The sequence below is a fragment of the Phacochoerus africanus genome, chromosome 4 (assembly GCF_016906955.1).
Source record: "Phacochoerus africanus isolate WHEZ1 chromosome 4, ROS_Pafr_v1, whole genome shotgun sequence".
Taxonomy (NCBI): Eukaryota; Metazoa; Chordata; class Mammalia; order Artiodactyla; family Suidae; genus Phacochoerus; species Phacochoerus africanus.
Window position 1 is genome coordinate 67,745,097 of NC_062547.1, and position 24,530 is coordinate 67,769,626.

At 42.1% G+C, this 24,530-nt stretch overlaps 1 protein-coding gene and 1 pseudogene across 4 annotated transcripts; one reads left to right on the forward strand and one right to left on the reverse strand.

The window, feature by feature from the left end:
* The first annotated feature begins 480 nt into the window (after positions 1 to 480).
* ZNF317 (zinc finger protein 317) lies at positions 481 to 24,530 on the forward strand. 4 transcript variants are annotated; one of them, XR_007134456.1, is made up of 8 exons: positions 481 to 660; positions 17,346 to 17,467; positions 18,048 to 18,187; positions 18,674 to 18,800; positions 19,255 to 19,353; positions 20,693 to 20,775; positions 21,317 to 22,693; positions 23,934 to 24,530. XR_007134456.1 is itself a non-coding variant. In XM_047776966.1 (7 exons), the coding sequence occupies exons 2-7, from the start codon at positions 17,437 to 17,439 to the stop codon at positions 22,634 to 22,636; spliced, it is 1,800 nt and encodes a 599-aa protein (XP_047632922.1). In that variant the 5' UTR covers positions 481 to 660; positions 17,346 to 17,436; the 3' UTR covers positions 22,637 to 23,925. The 4 variants fall into 4 exon arrangements, 3 of the variants coding, with proteins under 3 accessions (XP_047632922.1, XP_047632923.1, XP_047632924.1); XM_047776966.1 differs by lacking the exon at positions 23,934 to 24,530 and having other exon boundaries at positions 21,317 to 23,925; XM_047776967.1 differs by lacking the exon at positions 23,934 to 24,530 and having other exon boundaries at positions 481 to 562; positions 21,317 to 23,925.
* Positions 9,024 to 9,577, reverse strand: LOC125125662 (glycine cleavage system H protein, mitochondrial-like; annotated as a pseudogene).

The window sequence follows — 24,530 nt, forward strand, 5'->3', positions numbered from 1 at the left end:
AGTGGTAAGATTCACTGCTACCTCAAAGATTATAAATTGCAAAGACGCCTGAGAACTGAGACCCAAGGCATTTGAACAATTAGAAGGTGGGGTGAAGGATAAACGAATCCGATTAGTATCCATGAGGATGCGGGTTCCATCCCTGGCCTTGCTCAGCGGGTGGGGGAATCCAGCCTTGTTGTGACCAGTGGCACAGATGTGGTTCTGGAGCAGGCAGTCAGCTGTAGCTCTGATTCCACCCCTAGCCTGAGAACTTCCATATGTTGAGGGTGTGGCCCTAAAAAGAAAGAAAACAAACAAACAAACAAACAAACAAAAAAAGAAGTTGGAGGAACCCAGCAAGATCAGTAGATTCCGCGTATACAATACCCCAAAGGCTGCCTAAATTCGAGAACTACATTTCCCAGAATCCTTTCCACCCTGTGCTTCCAGGTTAGCGGTCCTGTTATGAAGTCCCGCGACACTTAGAAGGCGGAAGTGGAGCGGAAGCCATTACTCTCCGGAGGCGATTCCCCCTGTACACATGGGCAGAGGAGTGGTCCGCAGCGGCTTGTTCACAGCTGTAGGTCTCCGCGGCAGATCAGACCATCGTATGAACTTCTCCTCCCTTCAGCGGTAGCTTCCATGACCTCCGCTCCCCCTGATTCTGCCCTTAGTTGTGTAAGCCTCTCTTTCCTCATTTAACCCTTAACTCCCGGCCTTCCTGAGGACACGAGAGGCCCACAAACCGGGAGGAGTTAGTGGGGACGGGGACCTGGGACTGGGAAGCCAGGCAGCTGGGCGGAGTGTGTTTTAGAGCCTGTAATAAGCGATGTGAAACGCTGGTGACTAAGTTTAGGTCCCCTGTATTTAGCGGTGAGGGGGAAGCACTGGCGGTATGGTCCAAAAAACCTGACAGATTGGGATGGAGACAGGAAAAAGCCCGGCGAAGTGAGTTCAGGACTTTATTGGAGGGCGGGAGTGGGGTTAGGAATTGGAAACCTGCAGGAATAAACTACTTACCTTTTGCTTGTGTTCGGTTTTGTCTAATATTAATAGGAGCACACTGGTTTTGTTAGCATTTGTCTTGAATGCTTTTTACGCTTAAAATTTCCATATATTTTATTTGCTTGAGGTGACTTTCATGTACATAGCCTGTAACTAGATTTAGAAACTCACTGAAACATTGTTGTTTAATTTGACAGTCCATTAATATTTATCATGGTTACTAATATTTTGCATTGGTTTCTAGCGTCTTATTTGGTGCTTCCTATTCTTTTCCCTTCAATATTTATTCTTTTATTGGAATACTGAACATATATGGCCCCGCAAAGTATGAGGACATACGAAATAAAAAGAAAAAAAAAAGCGAATCCACAAACCAGGCCAAGAAAAATAAGATTATGAAACTTCAGAAACCTGTATTCGCCTAAACTCTATCCTACTCTTTCCCCAGGATTTTCTTTGTCGATCTTACTGTTGATGTTTTCTCAAAGATGTATTTCTTGGGAGTTCCCATCGTGGCTCAGTGGAAGCGAACACAGCTAGTATCCATGAGGATGCATTTCGATCCCTGGCCTCGTTTGGGTCGGGGAACCAGCATCGCTCTGAGCTGTGGTGTAGGTTGCAGATGCAGCTCGAATTCTGAGTTGATGTGGTTGTGGTGTAAGCCAGCAACTGGAACTCGGATTCCACCCCTAGCCTGGGAACTTACATATGCTTTGGGTGCAGCCAAAAACAGCAAAAAAAAAAAAAAAAAAATATATATATATATATAGATATATATATATATCTATATATATAGATATATTTCTTAATTTTGGTAATTACTTGTAAGTGGACTCACACTCAGGTATTTTTAGAGTCACCCTCTTTCCGTATTGGTGAAGTACACATTTTAGAGATTTCCAAATACCTTGCTTGGAACTGATCGCATGCACCTGCCTACCCATTCTTTTCCAGGTACATCATGACTTAAATTTTAGTCAGTTTACGAAGTTCCACATTTTGGGGTTTGTTTTCAAGTTGTGTTGAATATATATGTGAATTTTGAGAATACTGATATTATGCCATTGAATTTTACAATTAATTAGTTACATCTTCTATAATGTCTTTCTATAAAGTTTTATGAATATCAACAAATAGGACTTAAAGGTTTGCTTTTGGATAGATTTATTCCTAGGAAAGTATATGTTTATGCTTTCTTTTTGCATCATAGACTTTTTTCCCCCATTTAAAAAATTTTATTGAAGTATAGTTGATTTACAAGTTGTGATAATTTCTGCTATTCAACAAAGTGATTGTTACATATATACACACATCCATTCTTTTTCAGATTTTTTCCCATATAGATTATCAAAGAATATTGATTGGGTAGAGTTCCCTGTGCTGTACAGCAGGTCCCCATTCGCCAGTCATTCAATATACAGTGTGCATGTGCCAATCTCAAATCCCCCATTCACCCCTCCCCCACCCCACCTGTCTCCTTTGGTAACTATAAGTTTTTTTTTACAAAGTCTGTGAGTCTGTTTCTGTTCTGCAATAAGTTCATTTGTATCTTTTTTTTTTAGATTCCACTTTTAAGTGATATCATGTGATGTTTGTTTTTCTAACATCAGGTAGTATCTCTAGGTCCCATTCATGTTACAGCAAATGGCATGATTTTATTCCTTTTTATGGCTGAGTAATATTCCATTGTGTGTGTGTGTGTGTGTGTGTGTGTGTGTGTGTGTGTGTGTGTGTGTGTACACACACCACAACTTCTTTGTACAGTATATATGTGGGTCTTTTTTTGTATCCATTCAGCCAGTCTATGTCTTTTGGCTGGAGCATTTAGTCCATTTACATTTAAGGTAATTATTGATATGTATGTTCTTATTGCCCTTTTGTTAATTGTTTTTGTTTGCTAATTGGATTTGTTTTTGTTTATTTTCTCTGGCCCTTTATCTCTTGGCCTTTTTTCTTCCCTTTTTTTCTCTTCTCTTGTGGTTTGATGACTATCTTTAGTGTTTGAATTGCATCTGTTGTAGATTTTTGGTTAGTGGTCACCATGAGGTTTTGATATGGGAATCTATATATACACACACGATTGCTTTAAGTTGCTGGTCTCTTAATTGCAAATGCACTTCCAGGATCCTGCATTTGTATCCTCCTCTTCTCACAATTGCTGCTTTTGGTGGCATATTTGTGTGTGGACGATTTCCTACCTTACTAATGTTTGCCTTTACTGGTGAGCCTCCTCAATTGTAATTTTCTTCTTTCTAGTTGTGGCCTTTTCTTTCTGCCTAGAGAATTTCCTTTAGTATTTGTTGTAAAGCTGGTTTGGTGGTGCTGAATTCTCTTAGCTTTTGCTTATCTATAAAGGTTTTGATTTCTCCTTCAAATCTGAAAGAAAGCCTTGATGGGTAGAGTAATCTTGTTTGCAGGTTTTTTCCTTTCATCACTTTAAGTATATCATGCCACTCCCTTTTGACCTGCAGAGATTCTGCTGAAAAATCAGCTGGTAAGCTTGTTGGGGTTCCCTTTATGTTATTTGTTGCTTGTCCCTAGATACTTTCAATATTTGCTCTTTGACTTTAATGTTGGTCAGTTTGATTAATATGCGTCTTAGTGTGTATCTCCTTGGGTTTATTCTATATGGTATTTGTTGTGCTTCCTGGATTTGAGTGAGTGATTCCTTTCCCATGTTAGGGAATTTTTCAGCTATTATGTCCTCAAATATTTTCTCTGGCCCTTTATCTCTCTTTCTCCTTCTGGCATTCCTATAATGCAAACATTGGTGTGTTTAAAGTTGTCCCAGAGTTCTTTTAGACTGTCCTCAATTCTTTTCATCATTTTTTCTTTATTCTGTTGCACATCAGTGATTTCCACCAGTCTGTCTTCCATCTCACTTTTTTGTTCTTCTGCTTCCTATATTATGCTATTGTTTCCTTCTAGTGAATTTTTTATTTCAGTTATCGTGTTGACCATCTCTGCTTGTTGAATCTTTAAATCTTCTATTCCTTTGTTAAATGTTTCTTCTAGGGAGTTCCCATTGTGGCTCAGTGGTTAACGAATCCGACTAGGAACCATTAGGTTGTGGGTTCGATCCCTGGCCTTGCTCAGTGGGTTAAGGATCCGGCGTTGCTGTGAGCTGTGGTGTAAGTTGCAGATGCAGCTTGGATCCTATGTTGCTGTGGCTGTGGTGTAGGCCGGCAGCTACAGCTCCGATTGGACCCCTAGCCTGGGAACCTCCATGTGCCACGGGAGTGGCCCTAGAAAAGGCAAACAAGACAAAAAAAAAAGTTTCTTCTCATTCATTGATCTGCCTCTATTTTTTTTTTCTGAAATCTTGGATCATCCTTACTAGCATTACTCTAAAGTGTTTTTCAGACAAGTTTCCTATCTCCCCTTCACTTAGCTGTTCTTCTGGGGTTTTGTCTTTCCTTCATCTGACTCATGTTTCTCTGACTTTTCATTTTGTAGAACTTTTTGTGTGGTCTCCTTTCTGCAGGCTAGAGGGTTGCAGCCTCTCTCCTGGTGTCTGCCTCTTTGTGGGTGAAGTTGATTGATGCAGGGGCATGTTATAAGCTTCCTGATGGGAGGGACTGGTGCCTGCCCACTGATAGGTGTAGCTGATTCTTACCCTCTGGTGGGTGGGGCTTTGTCTCTGGGTATGATTGTGGGCAGCCTATTTGCTGATGTGTGGAGCTGTGTTCCCACCCTGTTTGTTCTCTAGCCTGGGGCTTCTCAGCCCTGATGGGTGTGGCCAAATTTTTCCAAAATGGCAGCCTCAGGGGATTAATGATTATTCCCCCACCTCCAATGTCCTGCCCCCACAGTGAGCCATGGCTACCCCTGCTCTCCTAGGAGACTCTCCAAGACCTCCTGGTGGGCTCGATCAAGATTCTTATAGAGTCCTTGCTTTGCCTTGTGATCCAGTGCACATGAAATCCTGTGTGCCCTCCTAGAGTGAAGTCTCTGTCTTCCTGAGTCCTGTGGGACTTAAGCCTCACTGGTCTTCAATGTCAAATGCTCCAGATGCTCCTCCTCCCAGTGCCAGATCTCCAGGCGTGGAAACCTGATGTGGAGCTCCAAACTCTTACTCCTGTGGGAAAGCCTCTGCAATGTAGTTATTTTCTAGTCTGTGGGTCACCCACTAGGCAGTTATGGGATTGCTTATATCATGAAAGCACCCCCCTTACCATCTTGATGTGACTTCTTTTTTGTCTTGGGATATAAGATTTTTTTTTTTTGGTAGCTCCAGTCTCTTTTGTTGATGGTTGTTCAATGGTTAGTTGTAGTTTTGGTGTTTTTGTGAGAGGAAGTGATCTTGAGTCCTTCTACTACGGAATCTTGTCTCTGTCAATTATGTTCAATTTCCCATGTTCCCTTGCCATCCTGTCCACATGTTACTAATTTGGGATGATCTTTCACAGGATGCCATTGTTGGCTCTGAATTAGTGACCAATAAATTATTCCTCTCCTATTTGTTTCTTGTCCGCTATGCTGAGTCTAGTCTCACTGGCTCATGGGCACCGGATGGAGAGCTCACACACTTGGCCCTGACTTCTTTTTTTTTTTTTGGTCTTTTTGTCATTTCTAGGGCCACTCCCACAGCATATGGAGGTTCCCAGGCTAGGGGTCCAATTGGAGCTGTAGCTGCCGGCCTACACCACAGCCACAGCAATGCAGGATCTGAGCCACGTCCGCAACCTACACCACAGCTCACGGCAATGCCAGATCCTTAACCCACTGAGCAAGGCCAGGGATTGAACCTACAACCTCATGACTCCCAGTTGGATTTGTTAACTACTGAGCCACGAAGGGAACTCCCTGACTTTTTTTTTTTATTGTTTACTTTCGTTGCTGCCCAGGCTGAGGACTTCCAGTAGCATTGAATGGAGTTTGCATAGGCAGTCCTGCTTTCTTTCTGAAAAACTCAATGGGAATTAACTTGAATGTTTGCTGGAGGCTTTTTGGGGGGATAGGTTTTTTTTTTTTTTTTTTTAGGGCTTCACCTGTGATGAATGGAGGTTCCCAGGCTAGGGTTTGAATCAGAGCTGCAGCTGCCAGCCTACACCACAGCCCCAGCAATGCCAGATCCTAGCCTCATCCATGACCTGTACTGAAGTTTGTGGCAATGCTGGCTACTTAGCCCACTGAGCAGGGCCAGGGATCAAACCCACATCCTCATGGATACTAGTCGAGTTCTTAACCTGCTGAGGCACAATGGGAACTCCTGGGGGATAGTGTTTATTAGGTAAAGGAGGCTCCTTTTTCCTAATTTCAGAGTTTTTGTCATGAACAGCTATAGGTTTTAACAAGTGCTTTTGTTTTTCCAGCATCTACTTTGATATGTTGATGTATTCCAATCACCTGTCACTGCCTGGTCTGTGATAGGTACCAGTTCTGATTGTACACTGAATGAATGAGTGAAAAAATGATTTTCTTATTTACCTGATAAGGTGGTGAACTAGGCCAATCGATTTTCTAATGTTACATTAGATTTGTATTGGAAATGTACTATTCTACCATTTTTTGTTTCCATTTGCTAGTATTTTTGTTTGATGATTTGCATCTACATTTGAGTGAAATTGGCTTGTTTCCTTTTCTGTTTTAGGTTTATGCCAGTCTCATAAAATGGGGTGGGACTGTTCCCTCTTTTTTCTAAACCCTGGGACATTTTGCCTGATAGTAGAATAAGGTGTTCCTTAAAAGGGAGTTGTACCAGGAAAAACCACTGCGGTCTGGAGTTTTCTTTATGGAAATTTTTAAAGCTGTTGTTTCAGTTCCCTTAAGAGTTATAAGGCATCCAAGTTCTGTATTTCATTATGGCAAGTAGAATTTCTTTATAGGAATTTATTCATTCCATTTAAGGCTAAATTGTATAGTCAAAGTTATTAATGTACTCATGTATATTTTATACAAGTATTTTATATATATATATAGGGCTGTACTGGTGGCATATGGAAGTTCGCAGGCTAGAGGTCGAATCAGAGCTTTAGCTGCTGGCCTATACCACAGCTACAGCAATGTGGAATCCCAGCCACATCTGCAACCTATACCAGAGCTCATAGCAATGCTGGATCCTTAACCCACTGAGCAAGGCCAGGGAGCGAACCTGTGTCCTCATGGTGCTAGTTAGGTTTGTTACCACTGAACCACAACAGGAACTCCCATCTTATTATTAATATACATATATGTATATATGTATTTTTTTGCTCTTTAGTGCCATACCCGCAGCACATGGAAGTTCCCAGGCTAGGGCTGGAGCTACACCACAGCCACAGCAATGCCAGATTCGAGCTGAGTCTGTGACCTACAACACAGCGCATGGCAATGGTGGATCCCAGACCCACTGAGGGAGGCCAGGGATCGAACCCTCATCCTAATGGATACTAGTTGGATTCATTTCTGCTTTGCCACAAGAGAACTCTCCTAGTTTTTCTTTCTTGTATTTATTTCTATGTTTTTTCTTTTTTTAAATAAATCCTCCCAGAATTTCATCAGTTTTATTTTTCTCAGAGAACTTTTGGCTTGGTTGAACCACTTTATAATAAGTATATTTTCTATCTCATAACTTTATGTTTTTTATAATTTTCTTCCTTTTATTTTTTTGGCACGCTTCTTTACAACTTACGTTGGATGTCTGCACTGATTATGATTTCTTTGACATGTAAATTATTTAGGACTTTTTTATTTCTGTGATGTTCTTCTGGTTATCTTTTGGCTGTTGTTTGCTAACTTCCTTGTCCTGTTAGTCAGAAATCAAGGCTATTTTCTCAGATACGCATTGTGCCCCATGTGTGGTTGGATTAGGAAATACTATTTCATCTTGTGCTATCTGCATATGGTTATTGAATTGTCTGCTTGAACAGTATTAGAGCTCTGGTAGTGGCTTCATCCAATTTCCTTAGAGTTCTAGAGGCTATATTTTAACATATATACAGCTTTTTCTTGGATTACACCTCTTTTCATTATGTAGTTCTTCACTTTTCTCTCTTAGCCTTTTTTGCCTTAATTCATTCTGTCTGCTATTAATACATTTAAACCATATTTTTTCAAAAAGGTATTTATGTTGAATATCTTTTTTTATTTTTATTCTTTTTAGGGCTGCACCTGTGGCATGTGGAGGTTCCCAGGCTAGGGCTGAATCAGAGCTACAGCTGCCAGCCTAGGTCACAGCCACAGCATGCCAGATCCGAACCACGTGTGTGACCTATACCACAGCTCATGGCAGTGCTGGATCCTTATTAACCCATTGAGTGAGGCCAGGGATCGAACCCGCAACCTCATGGTTCCTAGTTGGATTTATTTCCGCTCTGCCACGATGGGAACTCCTGAATATCTTTATTTCCATTCTTGCTAAATCCTTATGTCTTAGATGCTTTAGATATCTCTTGTAAACAGCATATAATTACATTGTTTTTACTCCATCTTGAGAATATCTGTATTTTAGTGGAAGCATTTGGTTAATTAAATCTATGTATTAAAAACATTTGGTTGTTAACTTAGTTTTCTATTTTTTCTTTCCTCTAGCTTTTTTTGATTTAAGTATTTTTTAATTAAGTTGTATATTTTTTATTATTAAACTGTTCCTTATTTTTCTGCAAGGCTGTTGCTTCACTGTTTAAAAATAGCACCAGCAAAAAACAGTATATTGCAAAATTAAGATAGTAATGTTCTTCATCTGACAGCATACAACTAACAAAAATTTTTCTCCACGGCCAGTCTCCAATGGGAAGTTCATTTAGTACTTTGACCCAAATCCAAGGATGGCTGTAAGCAAGTTACAATATTATATAAGGCTTACAGTAACAATGTTATCCTTGAATTATGTAATTTTATAAGTAGTTTACCACAGATAATTTCAAGAATTCCAAATATTATAACTGGAGCCTAGCCTAAAAGCCTTAGGGTGCTGTGCAAAAAATGCATAGTGTTTATCTGAAGTCATTAGGAAGTTAAGGGGTATTTTTTTTCTGGTAACGTTGCAAGTAGTTTCTTTTGCTAAAAGTTGGTTTTTAAAAATCTATCCACCACTAATTTTAAGACGACTATGCTAAGTTGTTTCAAACTAGTTTATTTAGGGGTTCCACTTTCACTCCTCAATAGATTTTATGTATTTCTCATATGCTTCTTCACTCATTAGTTCATCTAGTTCTGATGGGTAACTGTCATCTTCATCAGCCAGCTGTCTTCATACAAGATTTGTTGACAAGTCCTGGATTTTCTGCTAGAGCTTCATTGATTTCAGTCACTTTTGATAGAGGAGAATAGAGTTCGCTAGCGGCTTTCACACTTTCCAAAGCACCAAACTCCTCTTGTTTGTTCAATTTTGTCCCAACTTCAGGCAGGCTACAGTAAACAACATCGCCCAAAGCTTCCTGTGCAAAATCGCTGATTCCCACTCTTTCAATGCCGTTATCTGTTGTTATCCGTTCAGGTTTGTCTGTGAATTTTCGTACCAAGAGCAGAGCCAGGGCCGGTGCGCAACAACTGGATGGCACCCGCCCGCAGTTCCCAAGGCCCCAGGGGGCCGGGCACGTCACACCTATAGATGGGTGCGTAGGCTGCAGACCACAATCCACAAGGCCTGAGCCACTCACAGCGCCATGTTCGCAGCAGTGCAGAGGGTCGCAGAGGGTGCAGAGGGTCTGATTTAAGTATTTCTTCATTCCACTTTTTTCTCTCCACGTTTTAAATTTGTCTGCATATTTATATACACATTGAATTTATTATACGTATTATTTATTTGTAATTCTATTATTTTAGTGGTTGTCCTGGAGAATTCTTCTCTGTGCCTGTTCATTAAATTTAGATTTCTGATACATGTTATCACTCTTCTGATTTACACGGCTTTGTGATCATGCTTTTTATTTTTATTTTTATTTTTTTGCTTTTTAGGGCTACACCTGTGGCATATGGAAGTTCCCAGGCCAGGGACTGAATCAGAGCTATAGCTGCTGGCCACAGCCAGGGCTGCAGCCACATCGACTCAGGATCTGAGCTGCATCTGCGACCTGCTCCACAGCTCACAGCAACGTCAGATCCCCAGATCCCCCACCCACTGAGCGAGGCCGGGGGTCGAAACTGCATCCTCATGGATACTAGTTGGATTCGTTTCCACTGTGCCACAATGGCAATTACTGTGATCATGGATTTTAATCCTATCTAAACCTCAGAAGAAGTTATTGTTGTATACAGTTATTTTTAGTTTCATTATACCTACCTTTGTATGCTTACTTTGATTTTTTGGACTCTTTGGTGCAAGTTCTTTTTTTTTTTTTTTGGCTGCAGCATGTGGAAGTTTCTGAGCTAGCTATTAAACCTGCATTGGTAATTGAATCTTTTAGAATTTCTCTTTTTTGTGAGTGACAAACCTAAATATACCATAATTTTTCCGTCTTGATGGGCATTTTGGGTGTTAGAAGATTTTGTGTCTTGTTCCAGAGTCATGAAGATGTTTCACCATCTTTTGGCTTCCATTGTTTCTGGTGAGAAGTCCCATGTCAGCCTAGTGTTTATTTCTTTAAAGCATGGATTTTTGGAGTTCTCTTTAAAAATCTGGGGTAAAATAAACCTAGCCTGATTTATACTGTATATTAAGTGGAGATTAGTGCCTTGGAGAAAAATAAAAGGAGAAAAGTATAACCTAGCCTGATTTATACTGTTTATTAAGTGGAGATTAGTGCCTTGGAGAAAAATAAAAGAAGTGGATTTAGGGATAGACAGAGGCAGAGGTTTGCATTTTATTTATTTATTTATTTAAAAATTTTTGTATTTAGGGCTGCACCCGAGGCCTGTGGATGTTCCCAGGCTGTGGGTAGAATTGGAGCTATAGCTGCTAGCCTATGCCATAGCCACAGCAATGCCAGGTCTGAGCCTCGTCTGCCGTGGCAACACTGGATCCTTAACCCACTAAGCTAGGTCAGGGATCAAACCTGTGTCCTCATGATGCTAGTCAGATTCATTTCCACTGAGCCATGATGGGAACCCAAGGTTTGCATTTTAAATAGAGAAGCCAGTCAGTGCCATATGGAGACACTCAAAGTTGATCTGAGGAGGAGTAGGAGCAGGTACACTTGAATATGAACAACATTTCCAAGCAGAGAATAGCAAGTGCAAAGATCCCAAGAGGGGAACATACCTTGGACAGGCATAAGGCCCAGCAAGGAGTCTAGTGTGGTGGGGTTAGTGTGCAGCAGAGGAGGGAGTTGGGATGAGGCCACAGGAGTGTAGGCCTTTGGCTGAGTGGGATGGGACATCATTAGAAAGTTTTGCAAACTTCCTGGCAAAATTTATATCTGCTGTATAAACTAAAGGACAGAAGCAGGGAAATGTTGAGGAAGTTACTGGAGTGATTTAGGAGAGACATGGTGCCTTGCACCAAGGCAGTACTAGAGTAGGTGGTGAGGAGTGGCCAGATTTTTAATGTTTTCAAGGTTGAGCCTGCAGGATTTGCTAGTGATTTATCTCTAAAGTATGGAAAAAGGCTTTTTGCCTCAAGCTCCTGGAAGGCTGGAGGAGCCCTTGAGCTGGGGAGGCTGGCAGGAGTTCAGTGTGAGGTGTTAGTACCTTAAGACCTTATTAGATATTGTAGTGGATGTTAAGAAGCACTTGTCTGTCCATTCCTCTGACTCATGCTGCATGGGACAAGTGCCAAGGCATAGACAGTGGCACTGACTGTAAATTGACAGTTGAGTAATTTGTGAAATTGTCAGTGGCAGTTTTGTTTTATGATTAAAAATAATGGTGTTTTAAAGTGAACATTTATTGAGCATATATACTCCCATAATCCAGTGTTATGATCTCCAGTTTCCAGGTGAGAAAACAGGGTTAGTGAATTAATTCACTCTTGAATGATGCCCCACTGGGCAAGAACTCTGGGCTTGCAGCAAGGTGGGGTCATCTGAAGTCTCAAGGAACAGGCATACGACAGCCTTCATGGATGTGTAATCTGCCAGATCCAGATGTCTGTACCCAAAGGGTAGAAGAATTTCAGAGCATGGGATAGGGGAGAGGAGAGCCCAGGAGAACCCTGACCCTTAGGGGTCAGGCAAAGAAGGAAGGACCATGAGCCAGAGTCTTAAAAAGAGCAACCACAGTTGGAGGAGGACAACCTGGGATGTGATGCACAGTGGCCAAGAGCAGAGGTTCCCGGGGAAGAGGGAGAGAGAGGGGAGGTTGGTAGTGGGCCTTGTTGTGTATTGTGAGCCAGTCAGGCAAGGTAAGAGTCAGGGAAGAGCTGTTTCATGATTTGGTATCAAGGAGTTCACATACAGAGGTCACCTTGAGAGGTGGCACATGTGGCTCTGGAGTCAAGTTCACTAGCCTATCTGTGATCTTGGCCACATGACTCAACCCTTCTGTACCTACCTCACTTTGCTCAGGATACTGCTTACCTTCTGGAGGAGTCATGAGGGTTAGATGAAAATCCCTGTAAAGACTCAGGAGATACCTTGTACTATAAATGCGTTACCTGTAAGGGTGTTGCCAAGAAAAGTTGGGGGACAAACTTGAGCACTATAAATGTGTTACCTGTAAGGGTGTTGCCAAGAAAAGTTGGGGGACAAACTTGAACAGAAATTTTAAATTGAGAATTCAGAGGAATAAGTGGGAGGTGAGGGTAGAGACCTTGTATTTCAGTGACTCTGAGCCTCTTAACTTTTCTAGCCTCTCCTCAGTAGTAATATGATGTTGGAACCCAAAGGCATAGTGACTGAGAAAGAGCTTTGTAAATGAGAATCACCCATACCTGAGAGGGGCAGGGATTAACTCCAAAGTACCCCCTGAGAAGGGTTGCAATACTTCTTTATAACCAAAGGGGGGCAGCACCTGACCTCATTTGGAGACCGGTACCATGATATCTAGAAATGTGACATTATCATTTGTGGATTTCCTCACTGTCTTAGAGAAAAGAGAAGAGAGCCAACATTTGTTGAGAAACTACTGCATCACAGAACTGTTTTACACTACTGTTCTCACTCAGGTGGTACTTATCCCATCTCCCGAGGAAATGAACTTGGGCTTTGCTGTTAAAGAGATCAGAGCCCAGTCTCACCCCTGCCTTCTGCTATGTAATTTTCTGGCAGTTACTTAAGCCTGTTTGCATATCTTCGATGATGCTATAAGTCCTATCTTTTGTTTTTATGTGAGGTTCAGGAAAGCCTAACACTGGATCCCTCTTAACATAAAGTGGGACCTGGGTTCCCACTAGTGGCAGTGCTGTTGACTCTTCATAAACTTGGCAAAGGGAAATGCAGTTACTACTATTATCATTACTTCACCTACAGTTTTATAAGTTCCAAAGAATATTAAATTTTTCAAATTTACTTGCATTTTATTACATCTAATTTGTCTGTATTTCTAGAAAAAAGATGAGTGGTTCTTTGTAACATTTAGAAACAGCTTGCCCCTTATTTTGCAATTAACAAGCTATAAAATTATGTTTTATTTCTTAACTGTGTTTGGCATTCCCTACGTAGTTTTTAATTTGAAGAGGACCGAATTCATCAACTTGGCAACAAGGATTTTTTTTCTAATGTATGAGAAATATGTTGTGTAGTTCTGCAAATAAAGCAGTTTGGCAGCACATACTAAAAGGCTTAAAATGTTCATAAATGTTAACTAAACATTTCCCTATCTAGAAATTCATTGTAAGGAAAACCTTGGGAAAAACTAGAGATTTTTCCTGTAAAGATTTCTTCCAAGTATTGTTTTTCTACTTGTGAAAAATTGGAAATATTCTAAACATTGTCTTTGTTTTTTGCTTTTTTGGGCTGCATCTGTGGCATATGGAAGGTCCCAAGCTAGGGGTCAAATTGGAGCTCCAGCTGCCAGCCTGTGCCACAGCAGCACGTGATCCGAGTTGCATCTGCGACATATACCACAGCTCATGGCAACGCCGGATCCTTAACCCACCGAGCGAGGCCAGGGATCAAATCCACATCCTCATGGACAACCTGCTGAGCCACAACGGGAACTCCCTAACATTTTAACATAAGGTCATTTCAATAAATTGATGTATCTATTTAGAATATAAAAAATGAAGACATTAAAATGTCAAAATATTAATGAAAAGGGGTTTTACAAGTACTATAGCTGATTCTAAATTTCACTTGTAAGAGAAAATATGCAGGAGGTCCCGTTGTGGCTCAGTGGAAAGGAATCCAACTAGGAACCATGAGGTTGCGGGTTCCATCCCTGGCCTCGCTCAGTGGGTTAAGGATCCAGCGTTACTGTGAGCTGTGGTGTAGGTTGCAGACATAGCTTGGATCTGGTATGGCTGTGGCTGTGGCTGTGGCGTAGGCAGCTGTAGCTCTGATTAGATGCCTGGGAACCTCCACATGCCCCGAGAGCGTAGCCCTAAAAAGCAAAAAAAAAAAAAAAAAAATAGCCAATGTTTTTTGACAAAGAAAACTGATGAGTGACGTATTGTCCTAGATATCAGAAGATAGCCTATCAGTGAAATAGAATCTAACCCCCACCCCTGGCCCCCAGCGTGCATGCCTGCCCCAGTTAACATGTATACAAGTAGCTTGGTCTCGTCAGAAAGAGTTCAGAGGTATTTGAGACTACACTTCATGCCTGGCTTTGGTATAAGGATAATGCTGGCCTTAAAAATTGTGTTAAAAAAAGTGTTAGGTTTTTTTGGAAAAATTGAATAGGATTGATATTCTTCTTCCCAAACTGTGGCTTGCCTATTTATTTTAATGATGTTATTTGATGACTAGAAGTTTTTAATTTTGATAAAGTCTAGTTTATTGACTTTTTTCATGTTTAGTTGTATTTATTTATTTATTTATTGTCTTTTTAGGGCTGCACCAGTGGCATATGGAGGTTCCCAGGCTAGGGGTCTAATCGGAGCTGTAGCCGCCGGCCTATGCCACAGCCACGGCAATGGCAGACCCAAGCCGTGAATGTGACCTACACCACATCTCACGGCACTGCTGGATCCTTAGCCCCTGAGTGAGGCCAGGGATTGAACCCGCAACCTCATGGTTCCTAGTTGGATTCATTTCTGCTGCGCCATGACGGGAACTCCCATGTTTAGTTGTATTTGTGTCTAAAATATTGTTTTATGACTCATTGTTGTTAAAATGTTCTCTATGGGTTTTATTTTTGACATCTGAGTTATTTTAAAAATGTTTTTTAAATTCAAAATTTTGTGTATGCAGTGATGATAGTGGTCCAGTTTCCTTTTTTTCTTTCTTTTTTTCCCCCGTTTTTTACTGCCATATCTATGGCATATGGTTGTTCCAGGGCCAGGGGTTGAATTGGAGCCATACCTGAGACCTATGCCATAGCCATGACAACTCCAGAGCCAAGCTGCATCTGTGACCTGTACTGCAGCTTGCAGTTAACACTGTACACTCAATCCACTGAGCAGAGCCAGGGATTGAACACACACCCTCACAGAGACAATGTCAGATCCTTAACCCACTGAGCTACAACAGGCCCAATTTCCTTTTTTTTCATTGAGTTCTTTCAGCACCTCACTTTTTTTTTCTTTAATTTGAAGATCTAGTTGGCTTTATTAGGCAATTTATGAATTGGGCAGCATCCCATTTAGCAACTAGAAGAGTGCCCCCTTAGCACTGTTTATTAAATTAAAGACTACTTTCCCTAATGAATTACTTTGTTCTCTTATTGAAAATTATTTGACTGTGGGAGTTCCCATTGTAGCTCAGTGGGTTAAGAACCCGACATAGTATCCATGAGAATATGGGTTTGATCCCTGGCTTCACTCAGTGGGTTAAGGATCCAGCATTGCTGTAAGCTGAGGCATAGGTTGCAGATGCAGCTTGGATCTGGCATTGCTGTGGGTGTGGTTTAGGCTGGCAGCTGCAGCTCCAACTTGACCCCTAGCCCAGGAACTTCATATGCAACAGGTATGGCCCTAAAAAGAAAACAAAAAAATTTGACTATGTACATGTTGGTCTGTTTCTACCTCTGTTTTGTTCCATTGACTTTTTGTCTGTACTTAGACCAGCAACTCTTCATTACCGTGGTAGAGTTAGTAGTATGAATCTTCCAAGTTTGTTTTTCTTTCCTAATGTTGTTCTGGCTCTTCTAGATTGTTGCATTTTGGTATACACTTTAGATTTGGTTTGTCAATGTCTAGAAAATAACCTGCTGAGAATTTGGTAATGACTGCATTGCATCTGCTGATGAATCTGGGGAGTGTGAATACCTTAATAATATTGACTCTTGCAGCCCATGAAAATGGTATAGCTCCTCACTTATTTAGGTTTTTTGTTTCTTCCAGCAGAGTTTCACAGTTTTTATTGTCAAGGTATCTCACACAGCATTTATTTGTTTTATTTGTATGTGTTTTATCTATTTTATGCTATTATAAATGAAAGTTTTTTAAGTTTAATTTTCCAATTCTTTGCTAAGGTATATTTTTTTAGTTGTATTTACTGTGAGATGAAATGCAAGATTATTTGCTGAAAGTAAGGATCAAGGCTGAAAGTTTTGGGTTTAGAGAAACTGGTGAGATTTTTACAGGGTTTTGGGGAGATTGGAAGATTGGATTACCGTGTATGCTTTTTTTAGTGTAGATGCTCCTTTAAGATTAGTGACTTTGAGTTTTGAAAGCTGCTAGTGTCATGTGAATGGATATGTGCAGACTGGTGTTTCCAAGTACCTTCGGGGAGGAAAGAGATGGTTGGAAGGGCTGGTCTTTTGCTCATGAGGGGTATATCAGGCAGAGGATGAAAGGAATTTTTGACAACAACTTTTGAAAGTGATGGATCATGATGAATCTCTCAGCTGGATAGGTGGGGCAGTCAGAAGAGGACTTTGCTATTAGGAAACAGGGTGGTAGGAGCATGGGTGGCCTGGAATCCCCTCTAAGTGGGAGAGTTCATGTGAGAAGAATGTTGTATAGGAGGTTTTGTCCAGAGAGCATATTTCTGAATAATTGTGAGGTGAAGCTGATTCTAGTGATGACAAGGCCTGGGCTGTGGCCGATAGGTATGAATATTGGGATAGAGTGTGGGGCAGAAAGGCATTGGAGATCAGAACACGTGGATCTAGGTGGACCATCCCCATGGATACTAGAACCATTCCAAACCATGATGAACCTTGACGTTGAAGAAGTCTGGGGCCCAAGTGTTCAGTGAGTGACAGCGTTTTAACAGGATTCTAGTTGGTGACAAATTACTTAAATGAATCTGAATCTTACTTGAGGTAGTTCAGGGACCTCCACCACATTGTCTGAAGGTTTCACCCTAAGCAGAGTTGAGACCCAGGATGAGACATCTTGCTGCTCAAAAGAGGAAATGCTGAAAAACAGAAGTCAGCAGAGCTGTCCTGTGAGCAGGAGAGATACAGAGCCCTTGGTTACACCTAATGGTCTTTTTCTTTTTTTATTGCAGATCTCTGCTTCAGGAGTCCCATGAGAGCAAGAAAGTAGCTTCGTGGTGCCAGTGCCCTGCTACTCAGGCAGATTTACTGCCATCCTCACAGATGGCAGCTCTTGGTCTGTCTCCCACGTGTGGTAAGTTCTTCAGGTGATGAATGCTCTCAGAAATCAAGCTTAGGTGGCCCCTGCCATTTCACTGAGGGCAAGGATGTGAACAGCTAGTGGGAGGGCTGCCAGGTTCGAAGTGGAAAAGGATGCATGAACTGAAAAGGGGTTAAGAGTAAAGTCCTGGGAGCTCCACAGGTGTCTGATTCAGGGTCTTGTGTGAGTTTGGGTGAGGCAGGGAGTGTCTGTAGTTAGTCTCTAAAGCAAGATACAGGTCATTGGTAACATCCAACTTCCCATTTATTATTTGGGTAAGTCTGAACAAAGTAACAGCTCTGTCTCAGAGCTTTTATTTCTTCACCCATTCATGGAGGGTATATATCATTTTCTTTATGGCTCTATAGGCCAACTTCCCTTTTTCCTGTCCTCAAGTGGAGGAGGGCTACTCTGGCTTGTTACACAGCAGTGTGTGTGTGTGTGTGTGTGTGTGTGTGTGAGAGAGAGAGAGTGGGATTGGGGCATGTGCAGTGCACATGTTGGTGTGGGGCCATTTCCTGAATTATGAGTGTGTTAGGCAGGCTTTAATTCTCATGGGTCCTCTCTTTTCTAGCTGCGTCCACCCAAGAGCCTGCCTATATCCATGAATCAGAACTTCCTTTTCCTTTGAAAGACCATTCCTGTACCCAGGATGTGGACCCGTTTGCATGCAATGGCCTGGAGCCTCATACGCCACCCACTGTTGGTTCCCAGGTAAACCAAGATCTCAAGGCCCCCAAGTGTGGGAGACGCACTTCCCCAGCATGCCCCCAACACCACATGTTAGGATTCGTCTACATCTTCATCCAGGCTGACCAATGCCTGACCAGGGTACAAGAGGAAGAGCCAGAGAAGCTTGTGAGGCTGTCTTGGTATCAGGGATGTTAGGGGAAATGACTTTGATAACAGGTGTTTCTCATCATATAGCTCAAAGCTCTCAGGCTAGGTTAGAAGTGGAAGGAAGTTTGCACTCACATCTGAGTGTCTGAGTTGCATTGGAAGCAGTGAGAGAGAATGTGATCATCTCATAGGGAGAAGAAGACATCTGAGGGCTGACTTTCAGAGTCACTGCTTAGACCCCAGAACCTCATGTTGAAAATCCTATGGTTAGAGTCTCTCATGCGTAATCTTTAGCCTTAGGCATCTTTGAACACAGATCGGCTAGACTTTCACCGACCCTAAACATATGTGGTGTTTCAGGAATCAGTGACTTTCCAGGATGTTGCCGTGGACTTCACTGAGAAGGAGTGGCCCTTGCTGGATTCTTCTCAAAGAAAATTGTACAAAGATGTGATGCTGGAGAACTATAGCAACCTTGCCTCAGTGGGTAAGGCTGGCATCATTTCTTCATGTATCCACTCATGAATATAATGTTTCTCCTGGAAGTACTTGCTGTGCTGTGCCCCAGGAACCCTGTGGGGATTTGGAACATAATTATGAACAAGCCAACGTGGTGCCTGCCCTGACAGTATCTCCACCTGGGTAGTGAGACATGTTCATTGGATTGACCTTGGAGGTTGTTAGGTGGGGCTGAGCTTAGGGATAGCTTTCTAAGAAATCCTTATCCTTTTGAAGGGCAGAATGTGTGGGTATTTGTGGGTTTTGTGTTTTATGAAAGCCTCTCACTGTGTTCTTTAGAAATTTGGCACCATCCTTTTGCTGCTCCTAAGTCAGACTTGTCCATCTTCAGAAACTGAAGACCCAAACCCAGACCCCAGAATAATGGAAGGGGTTGTACTCTGCACGGTCCTCCCTCAACATGTGTCTTTCCCCGTGAGTAGGGTGTCAGGTGGGCAAACCCAGCCTTATCTCCCACTTGGAGCAAGAAGAGGAGCTGAGGACAGAGGAGAGGGGGCTTCACCGAGGAGGCCCTTGTTCCGGTAAGCACCTGGCAGACCTAGTGCTTCTGAGAATCTGCCCTCTCCAGCCATGGGATAACAGAGCTCTATTAGGAAATGCCACCCAGAGAAATTTGAAAATGCTCTTTCTCTTTCACTGCCCCTGCATCTTCTCACACATCTTTTGGTCTCAGTGTCCCTTCCTCTTTATTTATTTATTTTTTTTATTTTTATTTTTTGCTATTTCTTGGGCCGCTCCCGCGGCATATAGAGGTTCCCAGGCCAGGGGTCAAATTGGAGCTGTAGCCACCGGCCTACGCCAGAGCCACAGCAACGCAGGATCCAAGCCGCGTCTGCAACCTACACCACAGCTCACGGCAACGCCGGATCATTAACCCACTGAGCAAGGGCAGGGACCGAACCCGCAACCTCATGGTTCCTAGTCGGATTCCTTAACCACTGCGCCACGACAGGAACTCCCCTTCCTCTTTAAATTTGGCGTGTCCGCATGGGCTCTTGGTCCCATTCTTTCATACTCAACATTCCTGATCACACTCTTTTTTTTTTTTTAAGTTGGAAATTGTATTTATTATCATTATTTTTTTAAGAGTTATTTCCCCAATACAATTTTTTTTCTACTGTACAGCATGGTGACCCAGTTACACATACATGTACATATTCTATTGTTATGCATTATCATGCTCCATCATAAGTGACTAGACATAGTTCCCAGTGCTACACAGCAGGATCTCATTGCTAATCCACTCCAAAGGCAATGGTTTGTATGTATTAACCCCAAGCACCCCATTCATCCCACTCCTTCCCCCTTCCCTTTAGCAACCACAAGTCTATTCTGCCAGTCCATGATTTTCTTTTCTGTGCTGATCACACTTAATGTCATTATCAGTGTCTTTGAAGAATTACTTCTTAGTGAGTCAACTTAATTTTCTACCCCTGTCACTGCCAGATTTTTCAGTCTTTTTTTTCTTCCCCTTTTTTAGGCCCCACTTGTGGCATATGGAAGTTCCCAGGCTAGAGGTTGAATTGGAGCTACAGCTGCTGGCCTACACCACAGCCACAGCAACACGGGATCTGAGCCATGTCTGAGACCTACACCAAAGCTCATGGCAACAATGGATTCTTAACCCACTGAGTGGGGCCAAGGATCAAACCCACATCCTCATGGATACTAGTTGGGTTTGTTACCATTAGGCCATAACAGGAACTCCCTCATGGTCATTTTTACTTGTGTCCTCCCCTTTCACATTCCCTTTCCTTCTCTAGGGTTAGTATTTGCAAAGAGAGCCACCTCTTTTCTTTTTTGATGTCATCCCACTATTCTCTTTCTCCAGCAAGTTAATATTTTTCCAATTTGTTTCAGATTGGGAGACTCCATCTAAAACCAAATGGTCAATTCTTATGGAAGATATTTTTGGGAGGGGACCATCTCATGGGGTGACAGTGGTAAGATCTCTTTGGAATTATTCTGGATCTTCCATATTGGGAGAGGTTGGGGGGGCAGGGCAGGCACCCTGAGATTCAGAAGAAACTCAGAACCAGGCATGTAGCAGTCCCCAAGAGGAAACAGTATCAGAGACATTGAATCTTACCAATTTGGAGAAAACCCTAAACCTGGTTCCAAACTTCACTTAAAGCTCCAGTGAGTAAATATTTCTGTAACTATGTCTTAGGTTTTGAGGGTTGGGGCTGAATTTAGTTTTAAACAGTTAATAAAATATATGCAAAGAGCCTTGTAAAAGTTACGCACATGAAGCCTCAGGGCGTAGCATTTACCTGTTTTATTTGATAGAGCCCAACCTGGGGCAGGAAGAGTGCTTTTTTTGCATTGTGAACTATGGCTTCATTAGTCGTCAGATTTCTTTTTTGATGTCATCAGAACAGTCATAATGCTATGCTTCTGTTTATGCCAGTTTATGTGGGGTTATTCCAGGAATGTCATGAATATGGGAAATACCTCAGTTAACGCTCACCTCGTAATCAACAGGAAAGAACTCAGCATGGAGAGAAATCCACGGAATATGCTAACTTGTTTGAAGTCTTCAGCTTGGGTGCTCATCTTACTCAGCAAACGGGAAGGCACACTGGCAAGAGGCCCTACCACCGCCGGGACTGTGGGGTAACCTTCAAAAACCGATCACCTGTAACCCAACATGTGAGCATTTACAATGGGAGGAAGATGCATGAATGCCACCAGTGCCAAAAAGCCTTCACCACGAGTGCTTCCCTCACACGGCACAGGAGGATACACACTGGGGAGAAACCCTACGAATGCAGTGCCTGTGGGAAAGCTTTCAATGACCCCTCCGCCCTTAGGAGTCATGCAAGAACTCACCTCACAGAGAAGCCCTTTGACTGCAGTCAGTGTGGAAATGCATTCCGAACCCTCTCCTCCCTGAAGATACACATGAGAGTTCACACGGGGGAGAGACCTTACAAGTGTGATGAATGTGGGAAAGCATATGGCAGGAGCTGCCACCTTATTGCACACAGACGAACACACACTGGAGAGAGACCTTATGAATGTCATGACTGTGGGAAGGCTTTCCAGCACCCCTCACATCTCAAAGAGCATGTCAGGAACCACACTGGAGAGAAACCCTATGAATGCACACAGTGTGGAAAAGCCTTCCGATGGAAGTCCAACTTTAACTTGCACAAGAAGAACCACATGGTGGAGAAAACGTACGAATGTAAAGAGTGTGGGAAATCCTTTGGTGACCTCCTGTCACGGAGAAAACACATGAGAATTCATATTGTAAAGAAACCTGTTGAATGTAAACAGTGTGGGAAAGCGTTCAGGAACCAGTCGATCCTTAAGACACACATGAACTCCCACACTGGAGAGAAACCATATGGGTGCGATCTCTGTGGGAAAGCCTTCAGCGCAAGCTCCAACCTCACCGCACACAGGAAAATACACACTCAAGAGAGACGCTATGAATGTGCCACCTGTGGGAAGGTCTTTGGTGACTATTTATCCCGGAGGAGGCACATGAGCATTCATCTTGTAAAGAAACGTGTTGAGTGCAGACAATGTGGGAAAGCCTTCAGAAACCAGTCGACCCTTAAGACACACATGAGAAGTCACACAGGAGAGAAGCCTTATGAGTGTGATCACTGTGGGAAAGCCTTCAGCATTGGCTCAAACCTCAATGTGCACAGGAGAATACACACTGGGGAGAAGCCCTACGAATGCCTGGCCTGTGGGAAAGCCTTCAGTGATCATTCCTCCCTCAGGAGTCATGTGAAAACTCACCGAGGAGAGAAGCTTTTTGTGTCACCAGTATGGAAAAGACTCCAGTAACTCATCATCTTCAGGAGAATCACATGAGGGGGCAGGCTAGAAGGAAAACTTGGAAATGTAAGGAAGGCAGGAAGCCTTGATGAATTCATCTCACTGGGCACAAAAGTATACATGTTAACTTGGGAGAAACCCTCTTTGTGTCACAACCATGGAAAGACTTAGGTGGTTTTTTTTTTTTTTTTTTTCCCCACATCACTTTGGAGATTCATGAGAACTCACAGTGGGTGAGAAAACGTGTATCTGTTAGCCATCAGTGAATGTTGAGCTCTTAACAAACATGAGAACTTAGAAAAGCCCTTGTCTGTTATTTAATGTCAAAATGACATTAGCACCACCTCATACCTTCTAGGCACAAGATTAAACACACTAGGGAGGGTCTCTGTATATTCATCAATTGGACAAACTTTCCTGCTCTCACTGTATTCCTCACAAGAGAAATCACATTAAAGAGAAAAATCTGCAAAGTAAGGAATGTGGGAAAGTCCGTAATGGGTCAGCAGATTATGGTCAGCTGTCTTTTTTTATACATCTGGCAAGCTAAGAGTAGTGGTTGCATTTTTAAAGAAGAAAATTATGAGAGAGACCATGTGTGGCCCAAAAAGCCTGGCATACACACCATCTGGCCCTTAACAGAAAAAAATTTGCCTATCTTTGGTCTATGGCAGTGACTTTCAATTGGGGACAACTTCGTGCCCTGGGGGACATTTTTGATTGTCAAAACTGTGGGCATGTGACAGTGGCGTGTTTTGGAAGACATCAGGGATGCTGCTAAATACCCTGCAATGCACAGGGTCTCCTCACAAGAGAGAGAAATTATGTTCCCTAAAATAGTATTGCTGAGGTTGAGAAACATTAGCCAAGAATCCTTCAATTTTTATGAAACATGTGGGTACTCGCACTAGAAGGAATTTCTATTTAAAACTTTTAAATTGCAGTCGTCGTAATTCTTTCAGGAAACACGTGAGAACTCACACTGCAGCCATCCATTCCCAACGTGGAGATAATTTCAGCCACAGCCCTCTCACTTGTGCATATGGGAATTCACTCCCCAGTGGGATTTCTTAGTCAATGTGAATTGCACTTACCAGTCAATCTTTCATAAAAATGGACCCCAGCTCATTAATTTTTAAGTGTTTATTTTGAAGGTTATACTCTTCCAAATAACCCTTAGGCCTCATCATGCAAGATTTGTAAATAGCATATTTACTATACTTTGATTCTTGATATGTGGATATGTGTTAATTTCCTTTTGGACAACTTGACTAATGGAAATTTTTTTTTTTTTTTTTTTTACAAGAGTGTTAGGTGCTGTGTAACGTGGGCATTTTTAGTACCTGTTTGTTACCAGTCAGATGCACTGTGGTCAGAACAGGATGTCCTCATCGGGGGATCCTTTGGAATCATTTTTGGCCTCGTTTCCAGCCCAGGGTAACATATACTTAGAGTTGCTTCTTCAGTAGCTCACATTCTTTGATATCAAGAAAATTGAAGTTTTGTCATATTAGTAAAGTGTTCTATTAAAAAAAAAAATCTCTTACAGGTTTTCCTGCACCTAGTACAGTCCATGTCTCACAGCCTGACCATTGACAGATAAACAGATGTCACTATATGTGCTGTAAGAAAACTCTTACAGGGTCACTCTTACCTGGATTCTCTCTATAATGTTTTTTTCTTGTACTTCCCCGTTTGTCACCTTGAAAAGATATTCAGTACCTAGTGTTAAAGATCTATCTTGTGACCATGAGAATGGAAGCCACATGCTAAGGGGAGGAGGGGAAGTACTATAGAAAAATCACGATGATCCTGGCTTCTTTGAGTGTCTGCACTAGCCCTGGATTTGTTCTTTACAGACTTCCTATTACATGAGAAAAAATAAAACTGATTATTGGTCTAA

What these genes read in the sequence shown, in the direction of transcription:
- ZNF317 (XM_047776966.1), top strand. Translation starts at nt 17,437, where the DNA reads ATGGCAGCTCTTGGTCTGTCTCCCACGTGTG. An exon ending in TGGTCTGTCTCCCACGTGTG is followed by an intron (nt 17,468 to 18,047) that starts GTAAGTTCTTCA and finishes TCTCTTTTCTAG; the next exon opens with CTGCGTCCACCCAAGAGCCT. An exon ending in TAGCAACCTTGCCTCAGTGG is followed by an intron (nt 18,801 to 19,254) that starts GTAAGGCTGGCA and finishes CCCCGTGAGTAG; the next exon opens with GGTGTCAGGTGGGCAAACCC.